At 39.9% G+C, this 23,081-nt stretch overlaps 1 protein-coding gene across 3 annotated transcripts in view; it reads right to left on the bottom strand.

Moving 5' to 3' along the window:
- Nucleotides 1-520: 520 nt before the first annotated feature.
- The window catches only part of LOC124114477, an 80,135-nt gene continuing 57,574 nt past the window's right edge, over nt 521-23,081 (bottom strand). For 2 of the 3 annotated variants that reach the window (XM_048382250.1, XM_048382249.1), the window contains 12 exons: nt 22,275-22,297; nt 20,829-20,952; nt 20,356-20,510; nt 16,665-16,725; nt 14,869-14,930; nt 12,943-13,056; nt 10,514-10,645; nt 9,037-9,147; nt 7,586-7,636; nt 7,107-7,166; nt 3,936-4,064; nt 521-1,651 (listed from right to left, as the gene is read on the bottom strand). In XM_048382250.1, coding sequence (XP_048238207.1) covers nt 1,610-1,651; nt 3,936-4,064; nt 7,107-7,166; nt 7,586-7,636; nt 9,037-9,147; nt 10,514-10,645; nt 12,943-13,056; nt 14,869-14,930; nt 16,665-16,725; nt 20,356-20,510; nt 20,829-20,952; nt 22,275-22,297 — 1,064 coding nt within the window. In that variant the 3' untranslated portion in view covers nt 521-1,609. The remainder of the gene's footprint in view (nt 1,652-3,935; nt 4,065-7,106; nt 7,167-7,585; nt 7,637-9,036; nt 9,148-10,513; nt 10,646-12,942; nt 13,057-14,868; nt 14,931-16,664; nt 16,726-20,355; nt 20,511-20,828; nt 20,953-22,274; nt 22,298-23,081) is intronic. The other variant, XM_048382251.1, reaches the window with a different exon arrangement.

Raw genomic sequence — 23,081 nt, forward strand, 5'->3', positions numbered from 1 at the left:
GTTAATCAAAGTATGACCCAGACGTGAGAAGTTAATCAAAGTATGACCCAGACGTGAGAAGTTAATCAAAGTATGACCCAGACGTGAGAAGTTAATCAAAGTATGACCCAGACGTGAGAAGTTAATCAAAGTATGACCCAGACGTGAGCAGTTAATCAAAGTATGACCCAGACGTGAGAAGTTAATCAAAGTATGACCCAGACGTGAGAAGTTAATCAAAGTATGACCCAGACGTGAGAAGTTAATCAAAGTATGACCCAGACGTGAGAAGTTAATCAAAGTATGACCCAGACGTGAGAAGAACCCCGAAATGTTTAATGTAAAATGACACGTTTCCTACCCCTTAATGCAGCAACACCCTTAGAACCATTAACCATCAACATTTCATTGACATTGAGTGAGTGTGTTAGGTTTCAAACATAGTATTCCAGGTATATCACGGCGTCTCAGTTCAATGTGGAAGGAAACTTATGCATGTCTCAGACTTTTACCACTTTAGTGAAACCTACAAGTGCGGGTAAGGTGCTGACAAACATAGAAAAATAATCAGGGCGAATCGAGATTCGAACCCATGATCACAGGACCGGTGTGACCAAGGGACGCAACTCTGCACAGTGATTTGCGGCACCTGAGATGACTGGGCCACTCCCATTTCATTCACAGGAATTAAGGACTTCAATGACAAACCATATAACAAATTGTAGTTTTCACAAACGCAAAATTTGTTCCTAAAAACAACTTGTTCGTATCTGGAGATCCATGTTCTGTTGTGTAACGAGTTGCTTGGTTATGTAACGAGGCCTTTAATGAAATCTCTCATCATCTTCTAACAATAATTGGAAGAGGAGGTTGTGCAGCTTGGATGTGTTTGACTGTTTAAAAAGTAACTGCAATATTTAAATCTTCATTGTAAACAAAACAAAATTTCGTAAGAAAGAAGATATCTTCTAACAATTTGTCCTTTTCTTGACCTAATAATGTTTTCCTTAACCTAATAGTGCTTTCCTTAAACTAATAATGCTTTCCTCAAACTAATAATGCTTTCCTTAAACTAATCATTATTTCCATAACCTACTAGTGCTTTCCTTAAACAAGCAATGCTTTCCTTAAACGAACAGTACTTTGTGATGATGAAAGGTTTTACTGTATCCTATTCTGGGACGTGGCTGTTGCTTCAGGTTTATTGATGAACTTAACAAGGTTCAAAACAAAAACAAAACTTGAAACATTAGTAATCATTAAATGTTGAATGTAGCTTTGAAACATTGTTCATCATATCAATAGTACAAAAAAGTAATTACACAATATTCACATCCTCTAACATTCACTGCATAACATAACATAGTTCACAATGCAGAAGACAGACACTAACTTAGGAAACCGTATATCTTCTAACAAATGCAACATTTCAAAATGTCAACAAATTTACATCTCAAGGTTTGTAAATAAGTATGTGATATAAAAAATCAACAATTTTCCATTTTGAAAAATGGAGACAATAAACAAAACAGACTTGAAGATAAGTTCTCTTATTAAGCAGGTTTTTGTTGCCCACTGATGACTGAACACACTGTCCTCCTGGTTGGTGGAGAGAATGTACCCGACACTGCTAGTAGTTGTGGATGGCGTACGGTGCCTGGGTACTGTAGGGCTGAAGTGGAGAACACAGGATTAGTTGGCTACGAAGAAATGTACACTGCACATGGACAAGGCATGAAATTAACCATCTCTTCCCACACATCTCTTCATCACAGGACCTGCCCTGGCAACCAAGGAGATAACAGTGTCCCATCTTGGTGGACAATACCAGGAACTGACAGTGTCCCATCTTGGTGGACAATACCAGGGGCAGACAGTGTCCCTTCTAGGTGGACACTAACAGGAGATGACAGTGTCCCATCTTGGTGGACAAGACCAGGAACTGACAGTGTCCCATCTTGGTGGACAATACCAGGGGCAGACAGTGTCCCTTCTAGGTGGACACTAACAGGAGATGACAGTGTCCCATCTTGGTGGACAATACCAGGAACTGACAGTGTCCCATCTTGATGGACAATACCAGGGGCAGACAGTGTCCCTTCTAGGTGGACACTAACAGGAGATGACAGTGTCCCATCTTGGTGGACAATACCAGGGGCAGATAGTGTCCCATCTAGGTGGACAATAACAGGAGCTGACAGTGTCCCATCTCGGTGGACAATAACAGGAGCTGACAGTGTCCCATCTTGGTGGACAATACCAGGGGCAGACAGTGTCCCTTCTAGGTGGACACTAACAGGAGATGACAGTGTCCCATCTTGGTGGACAATACCAGGGGCAGATAGTGTCCCATCTAGGTGGACAATAACAGGAGCTGACAGTGTCCCATCTCGGTGGACAATAACAGGAGCTGACAGTGTCCCATCTCGGTGGACAATAACAGGAGATGACAGTGTCCCATCTTGGTGGACAATACCAGGAGATGACAGTGTCCCATCTATGTGGACAATACCAGGAGATGACAGTGTCCCATCTTGGTGGACAATAACAGGAGATGACAGTGTCCCATCTTGGTGGACAATACCAGGCGCTGACAGTGTCCCATCTTGGTGGACAATACCAGGAGCTGACGGTGTCCCATCTTGGTGGACAATACCAGGAGCTGACAGTTTCCCATCTTGGTGGACAATACCAGGAGCTGACAGTGTCCCATCTTGGTGGACAATACCAGGAGATGACAGTGTCCAATCTTGGTGGACAATACCAGGAGATGACAGTGTCCCATCTAGGTGGACAACACCAGGGGCAGACAGTGTCCCATCTAGGTGGACAATACAAGGCGCTGACAGTGTCCCATCTAGGTGGACAATAACAGGAGATGACAGTGTCCCATCTTGGTGGACAATACCAGGCGCAGACAGTGTCCCATCTTGGTGGACAACACCAGGGGCAGACAGTGTCCCATCTAGGTGGACAATACAAGGCGCTGACAGTGTCCCATCTAGTTGGACAATAACAGGAGATGACAGTGTCCCATCTTGGTGGACAATACCAGGAGATGACAGTGTCCCATCTAGGTGGACAATAACAGGAGCTGACAGTGTCCCATCTAGGTGGACAATAACAGGAACTGACAGTGTCCCATCTAGGTGGACAATAAAAGGGGCAGACAGTGTCCCATCTAGGTGGACAATACCAGGGGCAGACAGTGTCCCATCTTGGTGGACAATACCAGGAGCTGACATTGTCCCATCTTGGTGGACAATACCAGGAGCTGACATTGTCCCATCTTGGTGGACAATACCAGGGGCTGACAAGGTCCCATCTTGGTGGACAATACCAGGGGCAGACAGTGTCCCATCTCAGTGGACAATAACAGGAGATGACAGTGTCCCATCTAGGTGGACAATACCAGGGGCAGACAGTGTCCCATCTCGGTGGACAATAACAGGAGGTGACAGCGTCCCATCTAGGTGGACAATAACAGGAGCTGACAGTGTCCCATCTCGGTGGACAATAACAGGAGCTGACAGTGTCCCATCTAGGTGGACAATAACAGCTGACAGTGTCCCTTCTACGTAGACAATAACAGGAGCTGACAGTGTCTTAAGTAGGTGGACAATAACAGCTGACAGTGTCCCATCTAGGTGGACGATAACAGGGGCAGACAGTGTCCCATCTAGGTGGACAATAACAGCTGACAGTGTCCCATCTATGTGGACAATAACAGGAGCTGACAGTGTCCCATCTAGTTGGACAATAACAGGAACTGAGTGTGTCCCATCTAGGTGGACAATAACAGGAACTGAGTGTGTCCCATCTAGGTGGACAATAACAGCTGACAGTGTCCCATATAGGTGGACAGTAATAGGTGCTGACAGTGTGTCCCATATGAACCCTGTTCCCCAAAGATCCCGGATATTTACAGATGACAAGTTACAGCTTGGTGAACTCACATTTGAAGACCTTCTGTCTGGGATCTCGTACATGTTGGAGTGCTTGCTAGGAATGGTTGACTTGACAAACCGCTGCCCCATCGTTGAGGAACTGTACTCGCCATTCTGATCCCCGACATACGCCTTGTGCTGCAGGACAGAGAACAGAGCCTTGTATTCCACTGAACAACGTGATGGCAAGGAAGCTATATACACAGACTCACCTGGGTTGTACCATGATACATGTTGGATGGTTTTCAAGTTATGTCCCGGAAACAAACCCTACTCTAATTTGAGACTAAGTCAAAATTATTTTCCATGGACATAAAAAAATTAAAATATAAAATTTTGAAATTTGCAAAAGCCACCAGTTAAGCTGATGACCAATGCATATGTGCAGTATTGTAGAAAAATGTTTAATTTTTTTTTCGAGTTATGTCCTGGAAACAAATCCTACCCTTGTTTGAGACTCAGGTGAAATTGTTTCCATGGAAACAAAAAAATAAAATGTTGAAAAATTTCAGAATAGCAAAAGGCACCAGTTAAGCTGATGCCAATGCATATAGCAAGTTTCGTTGAAAAACATTTAACGGTTTTCAAGTTATGGCTATGAATGGGATGGGCACACCGACGCCGACACAATCGGGAACAAAGCCAAACATGGTATGTCTCCCCTCCTTTTGGGGGGATGAGGGAGACATAATTTAATGTTATGGTATGTGATAAAAAGGTTATTATATGGCAGTGTTCTTATCATATCCCATCCGTTAGGGGGTCCATAAAAATGGGTACTGACCTCATATAAAGTCTATAATTGTATAATATCACATGGTGACCACTGTATTGCAATAAGTAAGATTGCAATAGAGTGAAATCATCAATGTTGTACAAGAGTTTTGTCATATGTATACTCACCACCAAAAGAAACGCGAACCATAGCAACATATAGAGAAGTGTGTACGTTAAGAAGAGATGTTTCCAATGTGTTACCACAGTGTCTATATTCTTATCACGATATGCTGCACGTGAATTTCAAACTTTACATGCTAATCCTGCATGAGAAAAATGGTGCATCTCGAGTCATGGATCTATGACATCATATGTGATGCGATTTTTAGCGTCGATTCACACAACATACCAGTATGTTTGATTGTGCATCGAGCTCTTGACTACAAGTAATTCTTCTAGACGTTTCTTTGTCAGTGAGTGTATAATATCTGCATGGTGAAAAGGAAACTGTAAATGAAGACTACTTCATCACGAATATCATTCAGTTCACTGAACATGTCAATTCATTGAATACTGGTATCCATTTTCTACTTTTTAGATTTTCTTAATGAGAAGTTATGTCAGAAACATATCAACAACACATAAAAAATTACACCTCAAATTTACTTAATTAAAATCTTACTAAATTATACTTTGTGAATGAGTGAATAACATTTGTCACATCTTTCCATGAACAATGTATGGACAACTGTCCGTGAGTATATTAACACAGAAAGCTGCCACATCACAGTGACAGGACACAGGGAACCGGACACAGGAAACCGGACACAGGAAACCGGACAGGTGCACGAGTAACATGACTGGGTTCAGACCCGACACGTGTAAACCACACAAAGAACGTATACAAGTACACACATGTACATCTTGCAGTGGGACCTTGTCTACTCATTGATGAGTGGAGGTGAAATGGGGTTTAACATTGCGTCCAAGATTATTGCACTTATATAGTGACGTCAATGCTCTGTGTGTGTGTGTGTGTGTGTGTGTGTGTGTGTGTGTGTGTGTGTGTGTGTGTGTGTGTCTGTCTGTCTGTCTGTCTGTGTGTGTGTCTGTGTGTGTGTCTGTGTGTATGTCTGTGTGTCTGTGTGTGTTTGCTTGTACTTGTCCGGACTGATGCCCATTTTATAGTGCAAGCTCCTACGTTCATACAGTTTGGCCCTCACTCTATGAAGGTTCATACTCCAATGAACTCACACAAAGTGAAAGTCAATTCTTAAATGATGTGTCCCTTCAACATTGATTGACAAAATTGCGTAATTTATCTCCCCTCTATCCATGACTACATAATGTCGACGAATGACCATGCCGAGTAATAATTACTTAAGTATGTGGAAAATGGAATGTGCATGTACAATCAGGGTCAATCACCATCAAGCACTTTAGCTCCCTATATATCGCAATACGTATCGTAATACAGAAACCTGTATCGCAATAGTCCACAAAACAATGTTTTTGCCAATACACATCCGTAGTAATTATGGACGTCGCTTCCTAGAGAGACAGTAATATCGAGGTACATTTCACATTGTTTGAGGTAAGTTTGGAAAGGGCTTAAGGAAGAGAGTTGTATTCCTATATTTAACAATATACTGTAAATATTGAAATTAACACGAGTTTGCGGAAATACCAACTTCAATATAAACACAAACACAGTTTTATTAAGCAGCAGTTGTAACAAGTATGTAACCATTTCATTCAAAGAATAGGAATTATACACAATAGGCATCCGGTGAGTTATCACTGCTGGGGTCAAGAGTTCTACCCACCCATATCAAACTAGCCATCATTGACCACTTCAGCAGTCAAGACAGACACCACCCACACAACACTTTGTTTTTAAGGAAGTGCTCCACTCAGCGCTAATAAGCAATGCTATTTGTTGTTTGATTGGATTAAGGTAAAGTTGGATTGAGGTAAGGATATGTATCATTCCTCTAGGGATGGGTTGGGGGAGTCGCATTGATATTGAATCACATTTTTTGCTTGGGATCAGCAGTAGTATTAATTTGGAGGTGCATTAATTTCAAGATTTACAGTACCAGAGCACATCTCAACAACACCCTGATCATAACAACCCCAGAAGCACAAACATAGACAGGATACATTTGACATGTGATATAAACAGGGTTAACATGTGATAGACACAGTATTAACATGTGATAGACACAGTGTTAACATGTGATAGACACAGTGTTAACATCGGTGTGAGTACATATACATTGCATTTTGTCAGTCACATTTCACCATAATACACCCACCAAACAATCAGATACATATGCATGTGAAATTAATAAACTTAAACGGCAAATCAAACGTTATTCATGGTGCATACACTAGCTTATGACATGCAGCTCAAACTGGGGACAGTGTGGCCATTATACCCAACAGTAACACACTCAGTACCTCCGGCATACTCCGTGTAGTAAGTGTCTCCCTAGGGGGCGCTTCCATCCACGAGGGAAGCTACAGGGACGTTAAAAGGGGATATATCATTTCGATTTTTTCTTTTATTACAATTCCTTTTTGATATTTAAAAATGAGTTCTCATTAAAATAGATCATTTTTAACTTCAAACGGGATACAATAGTTAACATATTTTAAAGAAAAGACAATTCATCCAGTAATTGAATACAATAAAATCTTGTGTAATTCAAAGAACTATATAGAACCTTTTTAATGGGTAGGGATGAATGACATGCTTAATGGGTGGGGATGAATGACAGGCTTATGGTTCACGTTTGTTGAATTTTAAAAAAAAATAGATGTAAAAAGAAATAAAAATTAAACATTGTGTTGAAAATACTGTGTAAGATAACAAGCAGACACTGAGAGACGTAGAAACATGCGTCATCATGAACACAGGCGTGGTCTGTCCTACTAACCTCAGCCAAATCAGTTATAGCCTTTCTCTCCATGATCAATTTTCCGTTAGCCTGAAGAAAAATTACAGTTTGTTAATGCTACCTCAACTCAGAGCCTGCTTCAGCTTGGAACACTAGAAGCCCCGTGGGGATTCCAGGCGGAATATCACCCCAGCATCAACTGCTGGCATAAGTGGTGAGTATGGTTTTACGCCGCTTTTAGCAATATTCCAGCAATATCACGGCGGGGGACACCAGAAATGGGCTTCACACATTGTACCCATGTCGGGAATCGAACCCGGGTCTTTGGCGTGACGAGCGAACGCTTTAACCACTAGGCTACCCGACCGCCCCCTTGCTGTCATAAGAGCTGACGAAGAGTTTCAACATGTGACAAGTATCGTCGTACCCTGATGGTATGGATCGGTGCTTGTTTGTTTGTTTGTTGTTTAACGCCGCACTCAGCAATATTCCAGCTATATGACAGCGGTCTGTAAATAATCGAGTCTCGGCCTGACAATCCAGTGATTGACATCATGAGAATCGATCCACGCAATTGGGATCGATGACATGCATCAACTAAGTCAACGAGCCTGACCACCCAATCCTGTTAGTCGACAAGCATGGTTACTTTTTACAGCGAGCATGGGTTGCTGAAGACCTATTCTAACCCAGATCTTCACGGGTTGGATCGGTGCTCAGGCATGTTGTTATTATTTACAGATTGCCATGATACTGCTGAATTGGTGTGGACTGTGGCATAAAACAACATTCATTCACTCACATCACTGTTTTCTTTACATGCTCTCCCCCACCGGGTCAACGGAGGGTGTTCCAGGATTTTGAAAAAGAGGTGCACACAACACCCAAGTTACGAAGTGATTCGCCAAGGGCAGTCAACATGTAACATACACCCCTCCTCTGCGTCTGCCATTGGGGGGACATACGTGTATCTGTGACCAAAGTCATGAGTGAGTGAGTTAGTTGGATTTAACGCCTCCTTGAACAGGATTCGGGGGCGAACCAGAGCGAACCGGGATTCAAACACAAAATCGTAGGTTTCTGGTATTCCTAAGGGATGCAATTCTGCACACTAACTGGGTGCCTTAGACATCTGACTTGGTGCCCCACACACACACACACATACACCACACACACATAATGAAACTTCTAATCTTAGTTTTTTTTCAATTCTATCCTCCCTAACACATTGTGGAAATACAAAATTTGGGATCCAAAAATCCACAACCCCACAAAAGAAATTTGGAAAAGTATCATCCAGATTAGCTGGGTTTCACTTTATGCAATTTGCTAAACAAAATGGTCGTTTCCCATCTTTTGTGTGGAATGAGCATACAATGGATAATGTACATATATGAATTTCATCTCAGTATTTTTTACCCAAACTGTGTTTCTTGGAAGAACAAATAAGAATTTATCGACAGTCTGCAGTACCATTAGTTCTTACTTACATCACGTCTTGGAGAAAACAGGGTGTTGTCCAGCCTTTCCTTCTTCAGATTATCTCCCTTTGGTGCGCCGCCTCCCTTCTTGCCAAACATTGTACCAAACACATCATGATGCTGTGAACAGTCGGGTAATTAGACGATGTTATTAACCGAGGTTTCATATTGGAAATATCATATTCTAGGAATAAAATGATTATTAATATGATGTGAGCCGTAAGACAAGCTCTCATTCTTTTCCAATCTCACTTCAGTGAGTGAGTGAGTTGGGTTTTTACACCGCTTTTAAAAGTATTTCAGTTATATCACAGCATGTCAACTTTATATGGAGGAAAGCCAAAGTGAAGCAGGTCTTACCACTTTGGTCAAACACAGGAGCATGGGTATGGTGCTGACAAACCTAGTAACATAATCGAGGCGAACTGGTATTCAAACCCACACTGGTGTCTGCCCAAGGGATGCAACTCTGCACAGCGAATCATAACACCTCAGACAACTGGTCCCCTTCACTTCAGTGAATCAAGTCATTTATTATGTAGAGACAAAATATTTGCAGCCATTAATATCATACAGGCCCTAAGTCAAATTCACATCCTTTTCCAATCTCACGACAGCGACAGCCATTTATTACGTAGTGCCAAGTTATTGGCAGCCATTATGCACTATGATATTGAGCAAACCCACCCTAAACTAATGTTGAATGTCAAGCTTTAGTTGGAGAAAATACTCACCCCTATACTTTAAACATAGACCTGCAATAGTCATAAGGCTGAGACATTGTACTAGACTCTAGCTATCTCATTGTCCAGGTAACACTCATTCACCATTGGCCTGGAGAAAATACATCCCCCCCCCACCCCCATACCTTAACATAGAACTGCAATCATCTTCCTGAGGCAAAGGACTTAACTGACTCTAAAAGTCCAGTTTCCACCCTTGCCGAACTAGGCTGGAATTATGGAGTTATATTTTGGCTGGATTAACGACTCTATGCATAGTTTAATCAAAATCGCGTAACAAACTAGACATCCGGTTCGAAAACAACATGGATTTCAATGTGCAGATTTTGATCGACTGCAGGATTTGCAAAGCATGTGTACCATCAACAGGACGTTGACAGACTTTCTGCAAATCTTTTCACATTTTTAATCAAGGTGCTGAAATGATTTCATGCACTTCACGAGGTAAAACCTGTTTTAGTACAACATAGATTGATTATCAATCAGTCTTGACTGGGCGCTGCCATTTTGTTTGAAGCAAATGCAAGTGATTCTAGAGGTGGAATCTGATTGGTCAATAGGAGGGACATAGAAGGGACATAACTTGTAATAGTCACTGGTGGCGCAATGATCGAGCCTGGAAATTCCAGCGTAGTTTGGCAAGGGTAGAAACAGGACTTTTACAGTAAGTTAACGCCCTTGCCTCGGGAAGATGAACTGCAATAGTCATAGTGCTAAGACAAAATACTGGCCCAAATACTCACATGTTTCCATTCCTGATTGTCTCGGAGTTTGTCCAGTCTCTTGGTGCGTTCCCGTTCCTGTGCCTGGTGTGTGAGGAAGTCGTGGTACTCCCTTATTGAGTTGACCGGCTTGTTGTCTCCTTTGTTCATTTTCTGCAATAAGATGGTGACTTGTTTAACTCCTGAATTTCAGAGGCACTTGTTACCAAGCCAGCTGGATTTGTGTCCATTAAGCTATCAAAATTATTTCAAACAAATGAGGCACCCTTTACAAAAGACCAAATACCATATTCACCATAATCAGAACCCAGAGCGTAGAAGATTGACAAAGGTAGGTGCTTACTTAAACCATACATGAGTTATATTTGTTTTCATGTATTTGACAGTTGTGAACAAATGTAGTCTAAACATTGATGAAACTAAATCTTTTTCAATAAAAGTTACTAAAAAGCAATTTCACATACCCCCCTACACTGCTATTTTCTGTAAAAAGATTATGTGTTGTGCACACGGAGGATATTATATTCGTGTTCATGTCATACTATGTTTACGATACAAGTGTCTAAATTCAAGTATTTCCCGAGCGATAGTGAGCGAAAGCAGCCTTACCTAACCCTGCCTTATGTTATGCCAGCAAGGGTCAAGGTCACTCAACCACAGAGCATATGATCATCAAACTCCTGCCCAGCACAGGACAACTTCGTTACACTCTCGGAAACATCGCTGCCATCAGAGTGGGTGCGGCCATTACAAGAATCTTGAAATTTGCCCTCTAACCACAAATCTGGTAACGTTTATACTTTTGTTTATGTCTTTGGGAATACCATCATAGTGAATTTTGAAAAGGTTTAAGACTGACGATATTTCCCGGATGAATTAACATTTTTGTTTGTTCAGATTGGTTCGATATTTCAGATGAACGGAAAATCAACCAACTTGACCCTTACATTCTTACTATACCAATAAATGAAACAGAAATTCAAACTGACAAACAAAGAACATAATTTAGCAGGGGTAAGAGTATTCGGTGTCATGGCAGTCATCACTTGTTTGTAAACATAATGGTCAGTCAGCTGCGAGATCAACTCCAAGCATGGTTGTAGCCACCTATCACAGTCAGGAGCTTTCACTAGTGGCAGTGATAGTAAAGAGAGCTCTGCGAACGGGATATCGCTGTGAGGAGCTTGGAAAGTAACAAGCAAAGGGAGGTAATCCTCACAGATAGAGGTAGAGTTATTAACGTGCATACCACTGATGGTAGACTAGTGGTCGATAGCACACGCAGTGATCCACGCTGTTGCACAATGTGACCACCCAATCCTCATTTCAGCTCACATAACACAAGATAAAACACAAGATATAACACAAACACAAATATATTAACTAACTTCCTTCCCCATTTGTTCAACCATCACACTGCTTGCAGGAGTATGGTAACAACTGAACCTTTCACTGATACACCAGGCCATCAGGCTCAAGGCAACTGCTCATTTGGTCAACTCGGGTAATTACAAAAAGGAAAGTTGGTGGAATCCAGGATTCTATTAATGGAATTAGCTGGATTAACTTACAGTTTTGTCTTGGCGTGTAGATTTTATAAATTTTAAGATTTTGTAGGCTTTTATAAAGTTTTTACATTTTATAATATAAAGTGTATAATGAAATGCTGATAGACTTGAAGAGTGGTTGATCTAAAGTGGTTGTTTGGAGTCACAAGGTTTACCATCTGTATTCCACAGCCCACAGAAATTCTGCAGTTCCTTCATTTGTATGTTTGAGAAGGAAAAGTTGAACATAAAGATGAAGATGCTTAGACCTCGTTGAAGACACCAAAATGTCTTAATTCTCAAAAGAATTTAAAGACAATAATCTATTTTTTATGCTAGTTTATTCCAAATCTCATTAAGAAAGGGAGGTAGCTCTTCAACTTGTCGGGGGGACGGGTGGCCCAGTTGTCTAAGACGCCGCAATACTCTGTGCAGAATTGCACCCCTTGGGCATGCCAGAAACCTATGTTTGTGGGTTTGAATCCTGGTTCGCCCCGATTATGTTTCTAGGTTTGTCAGCACCATAGCCGTGCTCGTGGGTTTCACCGAAGTGGTAAACGTCTGAGACCTGCATCACTTCGGGCTTTCCTCCCACATTAAACTGACACGCTGCGATATAACTGGAATAATGTTAAAAGCGGCATTAAACCCAACTCACTCACTCACTTACTTCAACTTGTCATACCAAGAAACATTCTAACAGCTTGCTTCTTTTATTTATATATTATGATAATAATTTTCAGAATTTTGCAATTTTACTTTTACATTTACTCGTAGAATCCGAGATTCAAACCCACAATCATAGTTTTCTGGCATGCCTAAGGGATGCCGGCGCCTGGTTTGAGAAAATGGTGTAAGGTTGTTGTTGTGTGTTTGTATGGTGTTTTATGATCAGGTACATACCAGTTTGGATATGTCGGAGTTTGCGAGGTGCTGGTTCAGCAGTGTGCCAGTGATGGGGTCACGACGAGGTCGCCCTACAAGTCCCTCTTTCATGATCTCCGTCAGCTCACCGACCTGCAGCACAAGAATCAATCTCATTAAAATCAGATCTTAGTTCTCGCTATCATAAAACAAAGATCTGAGGACATTACATTACGTGTCACGTCAGACCGACCTTGCGCGAATTTTGACCGACCAATGGAGGGACTGACAAGAAGCCGACATTAGCCAATCAGAAGGCGGCGTTCTTGTGCTTTACGGCACTAAATCTAAATTGGCGACCACCCTTCGAAACATATTTTGACAAATTCTCGATTAAAAATTTGAAACCTGAACAAACGGACATTCTGGAATAGCAAATATATGGTCTAGATTGTATGGATTCAGTCGTTGAACCCGTAACTGTCGTTCGGAATACCCCGTGTTTAAGTTTGCAAGGTTGCATGATTAGAAATCACATTCCGACTGTCACTTTCATGATCTGGTAAGCGACGCTCTGATTGGTCGGATGAAAGGTTGTTCTGTCGTGACCCCTAGTGGGATGTCCTCAGATCTTTGTTAAGTGGTAGCAAGAACTAAGATCTGATTTTAATGAGATTGCACAAGGAATTCCACATATTCATTGGCTGAGAAACACAAAGGACTTCAGGTCTGGTGATTTATGGAACTCACTTGAGTTACTAAAAATGGAATGGGAATTCCCTGGAAGTGGTATACCTCAAACCTTAACCAATCACATGAGACCTCCAATCGTTATTGTTCCTAACATAGTCTGATCTGTAGCATCTACCTTTGTCTTTTTATTTTATGATAAAACAATCACAGACTTTACATGAGCTCAATACCTGCATTTCTGGACATAAAAAAATAATATCTTCGATCAATACTGTTTTTTCAGGTCCATAAAAACAGATACAGACCTAACACAAAGTCGATAATTGTATGATGTCATAATATAGTTGAAGTCTGTTCACTGAGTTAAACACTCCGTGAGCCTGCACCTTTCCATTTAAACATATCATAAGGGGCCGATTGTTTTTAAATATCTAGATGGGATGCTTGAAGATTGTGTTAGACACAGTGTATTTCTCGCTCACTGCTTCAAGACATTAAAATGTTTTCTCTTAAAGGAGGAACTGACCAGTTATATTTTTTCACACATTTTTTACAGAACATCCAATAAATCCAGCAAACAAAAGCTACACAACAGGGTCATTTAGTGTTTTTTTTAATGTAGGGCTACGAAACCAGTGAAACTAGTAGTAAAAGAATGTCTTAATGGAATATGAAATAATTGGGGCTGGCTATAGACAAAGATTATAGAGCTCAATAATTGTTAACTATAAATATGGATCAATAATCTATAAATATCAGGGAAATAACTTTGAGCAAAAATGCAAAAAATGAGTCTGAAAGAAATCAACTTATTTCACTCCACTGAGTGGTGGCACATTTATGCAGGGATAACATTGTGGACATTTGAGATGCAACAAAAACAGTTACTTTCCATCTTCAGCAATATTGACAATAACAGGTCTGTTTTGGAAAATCTAAACTTTATCTCATCAAAATAGTTTATGTAAGATATTATTGATGAGTGAGTGAGTATGGTTTTACGTCGCTTTTAGCAATATTCCAGCAATATCACGGCAGGGGACACCAGAAATGGTCTTCACACGTTGTACCCATGTCAGGAATCGAACCCAGGTCTTCGACGTGACGAGCGAACGCTTTAACCACTAGGCTACCTGACCACCCCTATTATTGATGACACAATTTTGATACTGATAATCATAACATTTCTTCCCATCGACGATAATTCTGATTATCGATCTTTTCATGCCAGGACTAGACATAATATATAGAACACTTGACTTTGCTACTCACTGGAGCCTTCATATAGTTGTCCATGTCCTCGCGGTTCCTCTTTTGTTCCTCCATTTCTTGCTCTGTAACCATGGGAACAGATAATATACATGCAACTGTCACCTTGACCTCTATACTGTGACATTTCATTGAGATGCTCGACAACCATCTGATTAACTTCAGATATTGATTCTAAATAGAAGATTGAACAGAGTTGCTTGAATTTCATTTTCTCAAGCAGAAATTAAAGATGCAACATCAACCTCTTGCTGCAAAGAATACATTTCTCTATCGATTGCTTTAAGGAACTAGAATGTTTACTTTAATGGTGAACAGACCAATGCTCATTCACTAAAGCCCACAACCAAGAAGCCGATGTCACAATTCTAAGCATACACAAACTTCCCCGATGTCACCACAGTGAGATATCATTCCTTCCACAAGAGCACAACAAATGCAGAACACTTTAAAATTACCTGGTTCCACAAAATCTCTAGCGTGTATCATGGGTTTAAAGTCTGCGAATCTATATTTAGCAAATACTCAAGCTGGACGTACCTGTAGTTTTACATATGTCCAATCTTAATGCCTTTTTATACTATGTGAAAAGGGGCACGCCAGAAACCTATGATTGTGGGTGCGACTCCCGGTTCGCCCCGATTATGTTTCTAGGTTTGTCAGCACCATACCCGTGCTCGTGGGTTTCACCGAAGTGGTAAACGTCAGAGACCTGCATCACTTGGGGCTTTCATCCCACATTAAGCTGACACGCCGCGATATAACTGGAATAATGTTAAAAGCGGCGTTAAACCCAACTCACTCACTCACTCACTGTGTGAAAAGAAGGATGGAAAATACCAACAGTATGAAAAGATTTAAAGATTAAGTTAATGGGTTCACTAGTAAAATGTTTGCAAAGTTCAACAGGGCCAAGAACAAACAAACCAGTGGTTGATGGAATGAGCATCAATAAAGATGTTCAGGATGCAAACATATTTTGGGGGATAACACCATAAAAGAAATGACCTTGCACTTTTTAATATCTTGTTAGGCGGGATGGAAAACTACCAACAACATTTCAGAATGGGCAAATGGGTCACCACCACATAATGTGTGAGAGGTTCAATAGGGCCTAATGCAGACAAACCAGTGGTTGATAGCATGAGCATCAATAAAGATGTTCAGGATGCAAAATGCAGGGTAATATATTGTGGGAGATAACACTATAACAAATAGAACCAAGAATTAAACAAAATGACCTTGCCCTTCTTAATAATTTTTAAGGTGGAATGGAAAACTACCAAGAACAGATCAGAATGGGTGAATGGGTCACACCACAAAATGTGTGCAAGGTTCAACTGGGCCTGGAGGAGACAAACCAGTGGCTGATAGCATGAGCATCAACCAGGTTGTCAAGTACCATGAGCTGTATATCAGCTGGTCTACATAGTTAGTCTGCACTCATGCAGTATCTAATTAGTCATTGTGACCATCCAATCCTCTGTAGTCAACTTCTACACGTTCATATTGGGATCTGTTCTACCTTGGATGTCACAGTGAGTGAGTGAGTGAGTGAGTGAGTGAGTGAGTGAGTATGGTTTTACGCCCCTTTTAGCAATATTCCAGCAATATCATGGCAGGGGACACCAGAAATGGGCTTCACACATTGTGCCCATGTGGGGAATCAAACCCAGGTCTTCAGCATGACGAGCAAACGCTTTAACCACTAGGCTACCCCATCGCCCCTGGATGTCCAAGGGGTATCTTCAAAGAACATTACTGACAAAGATCAAATCTGAATAAATGTGTACACTCACGAAGATCCTTCCTGTAGCTGAGAGCGGCCCTTGTTTTTCTGATCTTGTCAGCAGAAGCAGTCTACAGAACGGAAAGAAATCTTTACTTGCTGAGCAATACTGTATGTCAACACAGAGACGCATCCACACTGCAGTCACAGTGAACCAACTACAGCAGCATTGATCATTTTAGATACAATCAGTTGCTTAATAAATAAATCTTCAAGCTTGTTACCATTAGTTACCAGTACTCTTGCAGACACAAATGTAATCTATAGATGATTTTTGGTGTGCTGCCCTTCAATAAGTTCAAAACTTCAAAACACAATGAATCATGACGAATCGAGAGAGGAAATATAAAGAGTTATATAATTGGAATTGTTTCATTTTTATTTTATTGACATAATGACAAAAAATTTGGGGCCAAAAGTCTGTAAACACACACAACAAAAGTGAATATTTAATCCATAACAGGCATAGTTTTACATGACATCTTAATCATGTGACATGTGATCAACAAGTGGAGTATTGCCAACAAGTGTCAAATGGTAGCTGCCATTGTTGCTCTCATTTTCACAAACGTAGAACATTATATTAAAACCTACTCAATACTTTGTGTAAGCTGTAAGCTGAAAAGCTGATGTAAGCTATTAATATTTGGTGTAAGCTATCAAGACCTGATTTACAATATGAAGAGCTGACGTAAGTTATCATTACTTGGTGTAAGCTATCAAGACCAGATGTACAATATGAAGAGCTGACGTGAGCTATCAATATTTGGTGTAAGCTATCAAGACCTGATTTACAATATGAAGAGCTGATGTGAGTTATCAATATTTTGTGTAAGCTATCAAGACCAGATGTACAATATGAAGAGCTGATGTCAGTTATCAATATTTGGTGTAAGCTATCAAGACCTGATGTACAATATGAAGAGCTGATGTCAGTTATCAATATTTGGTGTAAGCTATCAAGACCTGATGTACAATATGAAGAGCTGATGTCAGTTATCAATATTTGGTGTAAGCTATCAAGACCTGATGTACAATATGAAGAGCTGATGTGAGCTATCAATATTTGGTGTAAGTTATCAAGACCTGATGTACAATATGAAGAGCTGATGTCAGTTATCAATACTTGGTGTAAGCTATCAAGACCTGATGTACAATATGAAGAGCTGATGTGAGCTATCAATATTTGGTGTAAGCTATCAAGACCTGATGTACAATATGAAGAGCTGATGTCAGTTATCAATATTTGGTGTAAGCTATCAAGACCTGATGTACAATATGAAGAGCTGATGTGAGCTATCAATATTTGGTGTAAGTTATCAAGACCTGATGTACAATATGAAGAGCTGATGTCAGTTATCAATACTTGGTGTAAGCTATCAAGACCTGATGTACAATATGAAGAGCTGATGTGAGCTATCAATACTTGGTGTAAGTTATCAAGACCTGTTGTACAATATGAAGAGCTGATGTCAGTTATTAATATTTGGTGTAAGCTATCAAGACCTGATGTACAATATGAAGAGCTGATGTCAGTTATCAATATTTGGTGTAAGCTATCAAGACCTGATGTACAATATGAAGAGCTGATGTCAGTTATCAATATTTGGTGCAGGGGTCCGGAACATTTAAAATCCCAATCGGACATTTACATTTATGCCACGCCCCCTTCAAACAGCGTATTTTAGTACGACTTTTTACACACAAATTACAAGTTGTTACGTATTCATAATATGATGAATTATGAATTGTTTCAATTTAAATTGTTTAATTCACCGGACAATTAATAACAAATAATATCATTTTAGATATATATGGAAAACATACGTTTGTTTCTGTTTTAATAACGATCTGTTAACGTTGTGAACGGTCTAATTGATATTCATGAGTCTGCTCAAGTGTACGCGTTGTAACATTTGGATCGAGACTATTATCCCATATTTGGTTATCACATGACCTCACGGGAAAAGGTTTTTTTTAAACTAAAGATTATTTAAAAACAAGACAGATAATATAATCATAAATCCTAAACTATCGTTGATAGCAATAGTTATTTGAATACTTTTTCATCTGTACTTAATTACTGACCATAAAAATATTTGATATCGATCGTCACAGAAAGCAAAATGGCGGTCAATCAAGATTCAATATACGACTAGCAACAATAAACAATAAAATCTGCAAATCCTCATTGTATGTCAACCAAGTGAAAGTCGTTAGCCACGACTTACAAAATGATCATTCAGACTTTGAGGGTTTGGCAGATCCGCTCGACTGATCTGCATCAGTCGACTGGCTGTCGTCACGCTTTCGCTTCTTGTCTGAGGTTACGTATCGTAGCATTGTGAGGATAATGAGGTACATCGATGATGCAAGGTATTTATGTACAGTTGTAAACACATTTTACTCAAATTAACAAGATGTTCTCAGTAATTAATCCTCGATTAATCAGTGTCAACTCAGTTTATTGCCTATTACAGTGATTGACCGATTGGACTATCATTGTCGGTACGATGTATTTACAGCAATCAAAACAAACAAAGCTTGTCAGTGTAGATAATCTTCATTGTGTTACAACTGCAGACAGAAACTGCTCAGTCCTAACTGTTGATCATGTCCGGTCAAAATTTAAGAATGTCCGGACAATACTTTTTAAAATGTCCGGACAGAAAAATTTAAATGTCCAGTAAGCAATATTTTAAACCGGACATTTGAGATTCCCAATCGGACATGTCCGGCGCATATGACGGTTTCCGGACCCCTGATTTGGTGTAAGCTATCAAGACCTGATGTACAATATGAAGAGCTGATGTGAGCTATCAATACTTGGTGTAAGTTATCAAGACCTGATGTACAATATGAAGAGCTGATGTCAGCTATCAATATTTGGTGTAAGCTATCAAGACCTGATGTACAATATGAAGAGCTGATGTCAGCTATCAATATTTGGTGTAAGCTATCAAGACCTGATGTACAATATGAAGAGCTGATGTGAGTTATCAATATTTGGTGTAAGCTATCAAGACCTGATATCCAATTTGAAGAGCTGATGTGAGCTATCAATACTTGGTGTAAGCTATCAAGACCTGATGTACAACATGAAGAGCTGATGTGAGCTATCAATACTTGGTGTAAGTTATCAAGACCTGATGTACAATATGAAGAGCTGATGTGAGCTATCAATACTTGGTGAAAGCTATCAAGACCTGATGTACAATATGAAGAGCTGATGTCAGTTATCAATATTTGGTGTAAGCTATCAAGACCTGATGTACAATATGAAGAGCTGACGTGAGCTATCAATACTTGGTGTAAGCTATCAAGACCAGATGTACAATATGAAGAGCTGATGTGAGCTATCAATACTTGGTGTAAGTTATCAAGACCTGATGTACAATATGAAGAGCTGATGTGAGCTATCAATACTTGGTGTAAGCTATCAAGACCTGATGTACAACATGAAGAGCTGATGTGAGCTATCAATACTTGGTGTAAGATATCATGACCTGATGTACAACATGAAGAGCTGATGTGAGCTATCAATACTTGGTGTAAGCTATCAAGACCTGATGTACAATATGAAGAGCTGATGTGAGCTATCAATATTTGGTGAAAGTTATCAAGACCTGATGAATAACATGAAGAGCTGACATAATCCACCAAGATCTGATGTCCACAATCAAGAGCCGCTGTATACTTACATCCCTGAGTTTTCCCTGGTAGACGGCAACTATCCTGCCCTCTGTGTCCTTCATGGGAGCTCCACACCCCGGACGACCAAAGGGGGAGTAAAATGCCGATTCTGGCTCATAAACTTGGGAGCGGTTGTTGCCAACTTTATCTTTCATGGTTGCAACTAAAACATTTTACAAGGAATCATTTTAAAACAGCTATTAAAGTAACAGACACATTTTAACAGGCATGACAATGCAGCAGTAAGATGCAACGTGTGAATTAGATCCATGCAATGTGACATGTGCAGTGTTTCAGAAGGAGGCACACAAAACTATTCCATGCTAAATAAACATGCAATTGGCAGAGCAATCAAAAATTAAAAAAAGCATCTGGGCCAAGAAAATGAAAACACATGGAAGTGTGGATATACTAAAAGAAAACTTAGAAATGCTTCATCCCCTATGTCTATAGGTGAGTTACAGAACTAAGACGTAGTTACCTCCAAAGTCATCCCGTTTCATTGTTATGGGAAACCTCGTCAGTGTTTTACCGTCTGTGTCAAGCACCGGAGCACCTGCACCACCACGGGTGCGCTCTAGCTCCAGACTCTTCAACTCAAGTTTCTGGTGAGGACAATTGTATACAATAACCATCCTTACATTCACTACCCCCTTACATCCCCCCTCACATTATACGTCCCTATGCTATGATCCACTGGTCATAACTAGGACTGGCTAAAAATATTGATTATCAGAATTATCGTCGATTATCGATACGAAATTGTTGTCATCGATAATGACTCACATAAACTATTGCGATGAAATAAAGTTTAGATTAACATTGTCAGAAATCTTCTTCGGTACTTTCATGCTTATAGAGACCCGTGAAGATCCGGGATAGAATAGGTCTTCAGCAACCCATGCTTGCCGTAAAAGGCGACTATGCTTGTCGTAAGAGGCGGCTAACGGATCGGGGGGTCAGGCTCGCTGACTTGGTTGATGCATGTCATCGATCCCAATTGTGTGGATCGATGCTCATAATATCAATCACTGGATTGTCTGGTCCAGACTCCATTATTTACAGACCGCCGTCATATAGCTGGAATGTTGCTGAGTGCGGCGTTAAACAACAAACCAACCAATCATGCTTATAGTTCCTACTCCAATATTTATCGATGATTGATTGATGTTAAGTTAGTGATTATCGATCTCTATGATCAATAAAGATAGCCAGCCCTAGTCATAACATACAAATTAATTGTCTCAAAAGTTAACCTCAAACTCCAATAGTATTGTATCTTGGTAGGTTGTCCTTGATTTGATAGGAAATTGTAACGGTACTTAACTTCAGTTTTATGGCAGATGTTGCTGATATACTGGAGTGTCCTGTTTAGTATTTCAAATTGAATGATGTCACAAACTCAGTGGATCAAATTATTTAGCTGTAGAATGTTATAGACAAAACATGACCTTAAGATACACAGAAAGTCCTGCATATGTATTTTTATTGTTACATATATCATACAATAATCATACTTTACTTCATTTTAATGAATGCCATTTAGAAGTGATACACTTAAGGAAGAGAATTTATGGATGTGTATCACATCAAAATGCCATTTGTTCCTCATAATCAGCGTTAGAAACTGACAGTTTTAGTCCACATGTCGTTATAATGATATAGCAAAACCCTTAAAATGACAAATTTCTACTAGTCCTTTTGATACCTTAACTTTTGGGCAGTTTGGCAAGGACTATAAGACTAGTGCCAATTTCTAACGCTGATAATATAGAAGCTGGCATTCATAAATTCTCTTCCTTTCATGTTAATGGTTTCCTTGGACATCTTGACAATTAAATGCTGGATACTGATCTCCTTTAAATATTTTTTGACTTTGTTAATGACATATGATTATTGATGTTTATGTTCAATACTTATTTCTCACCTTCTTGTTAGCTTCAAATTGCTCTGAAAAATTGAAAGAGCAAATGAAATAACTTGTGATTGCTCTGAATGTTCACTGACTGAAGCTGCCAGGGGTTAAATATTCCCCTAATTAACATCAACTGAAGAATGGGTATACGGCAATAATGTCTTATGACTCTCCTGATGCTTGACTAGGACAGCATTGAATATAAGTCTGTTTATTCCCTAGTAAGAGAATATGTGTAGACCTATGTATGACAGTGTTTATCCTGCATTATCTGAACACATCAGTCTGACCATGTTTATTCCTAAGTGACAGAATATATCTATATAATATATATGGCAGTGTTTATCCCATACTAACAGGATGCATCAGTCTGACCATGATTATTCCCTCCTAACACAATATGTCTATATATGACAGTGTTTATCCCATACTAACAGAACGCATCAGTCTGACCATGATTATTCCCTCCTAACACAATATGTCTATATATGACAGTGTTTATCCCATACTAACAGAATGCATCAGTCTGACCATGATTATTCCCTCCTAACACAATATGTCTATATATGACAGTGTTTATCCAATACCAACAGGACGCATCAGTCTGACCATGATTATTCCCTCCTAACACAATATGTCTATATATGACAGTGTTTATCCCATACCAGCAGGACGCATCAGTCTGACCATGTTTATTCCTTAGTGACAGAATATATATGACAGTGTTTATGGGTGCACAATGTAGCGTAGGAGCATAACTACTGAGGTATCATACCCTCCAGGACTGCATATATACACTTAATTAACAGAATGCATGTC

This window comes from Haliotis rufescens, unplaced genomic scaffold, assembly GCF_023055435.1.
Source record: "Haliotis rufescens isolate VD_foot unplaced genomic scaffold, xgHalRufe1.0.p SCAF_4, whole genome shotgun sequence".
Classification (NCBI taxonomy): domain Eukaryota; kingdom Metazoa; phylum Mollusca; class Gastropoda; order Lepetellida; family Haliotidae; genus Haliotis; species Haliotis rufescens.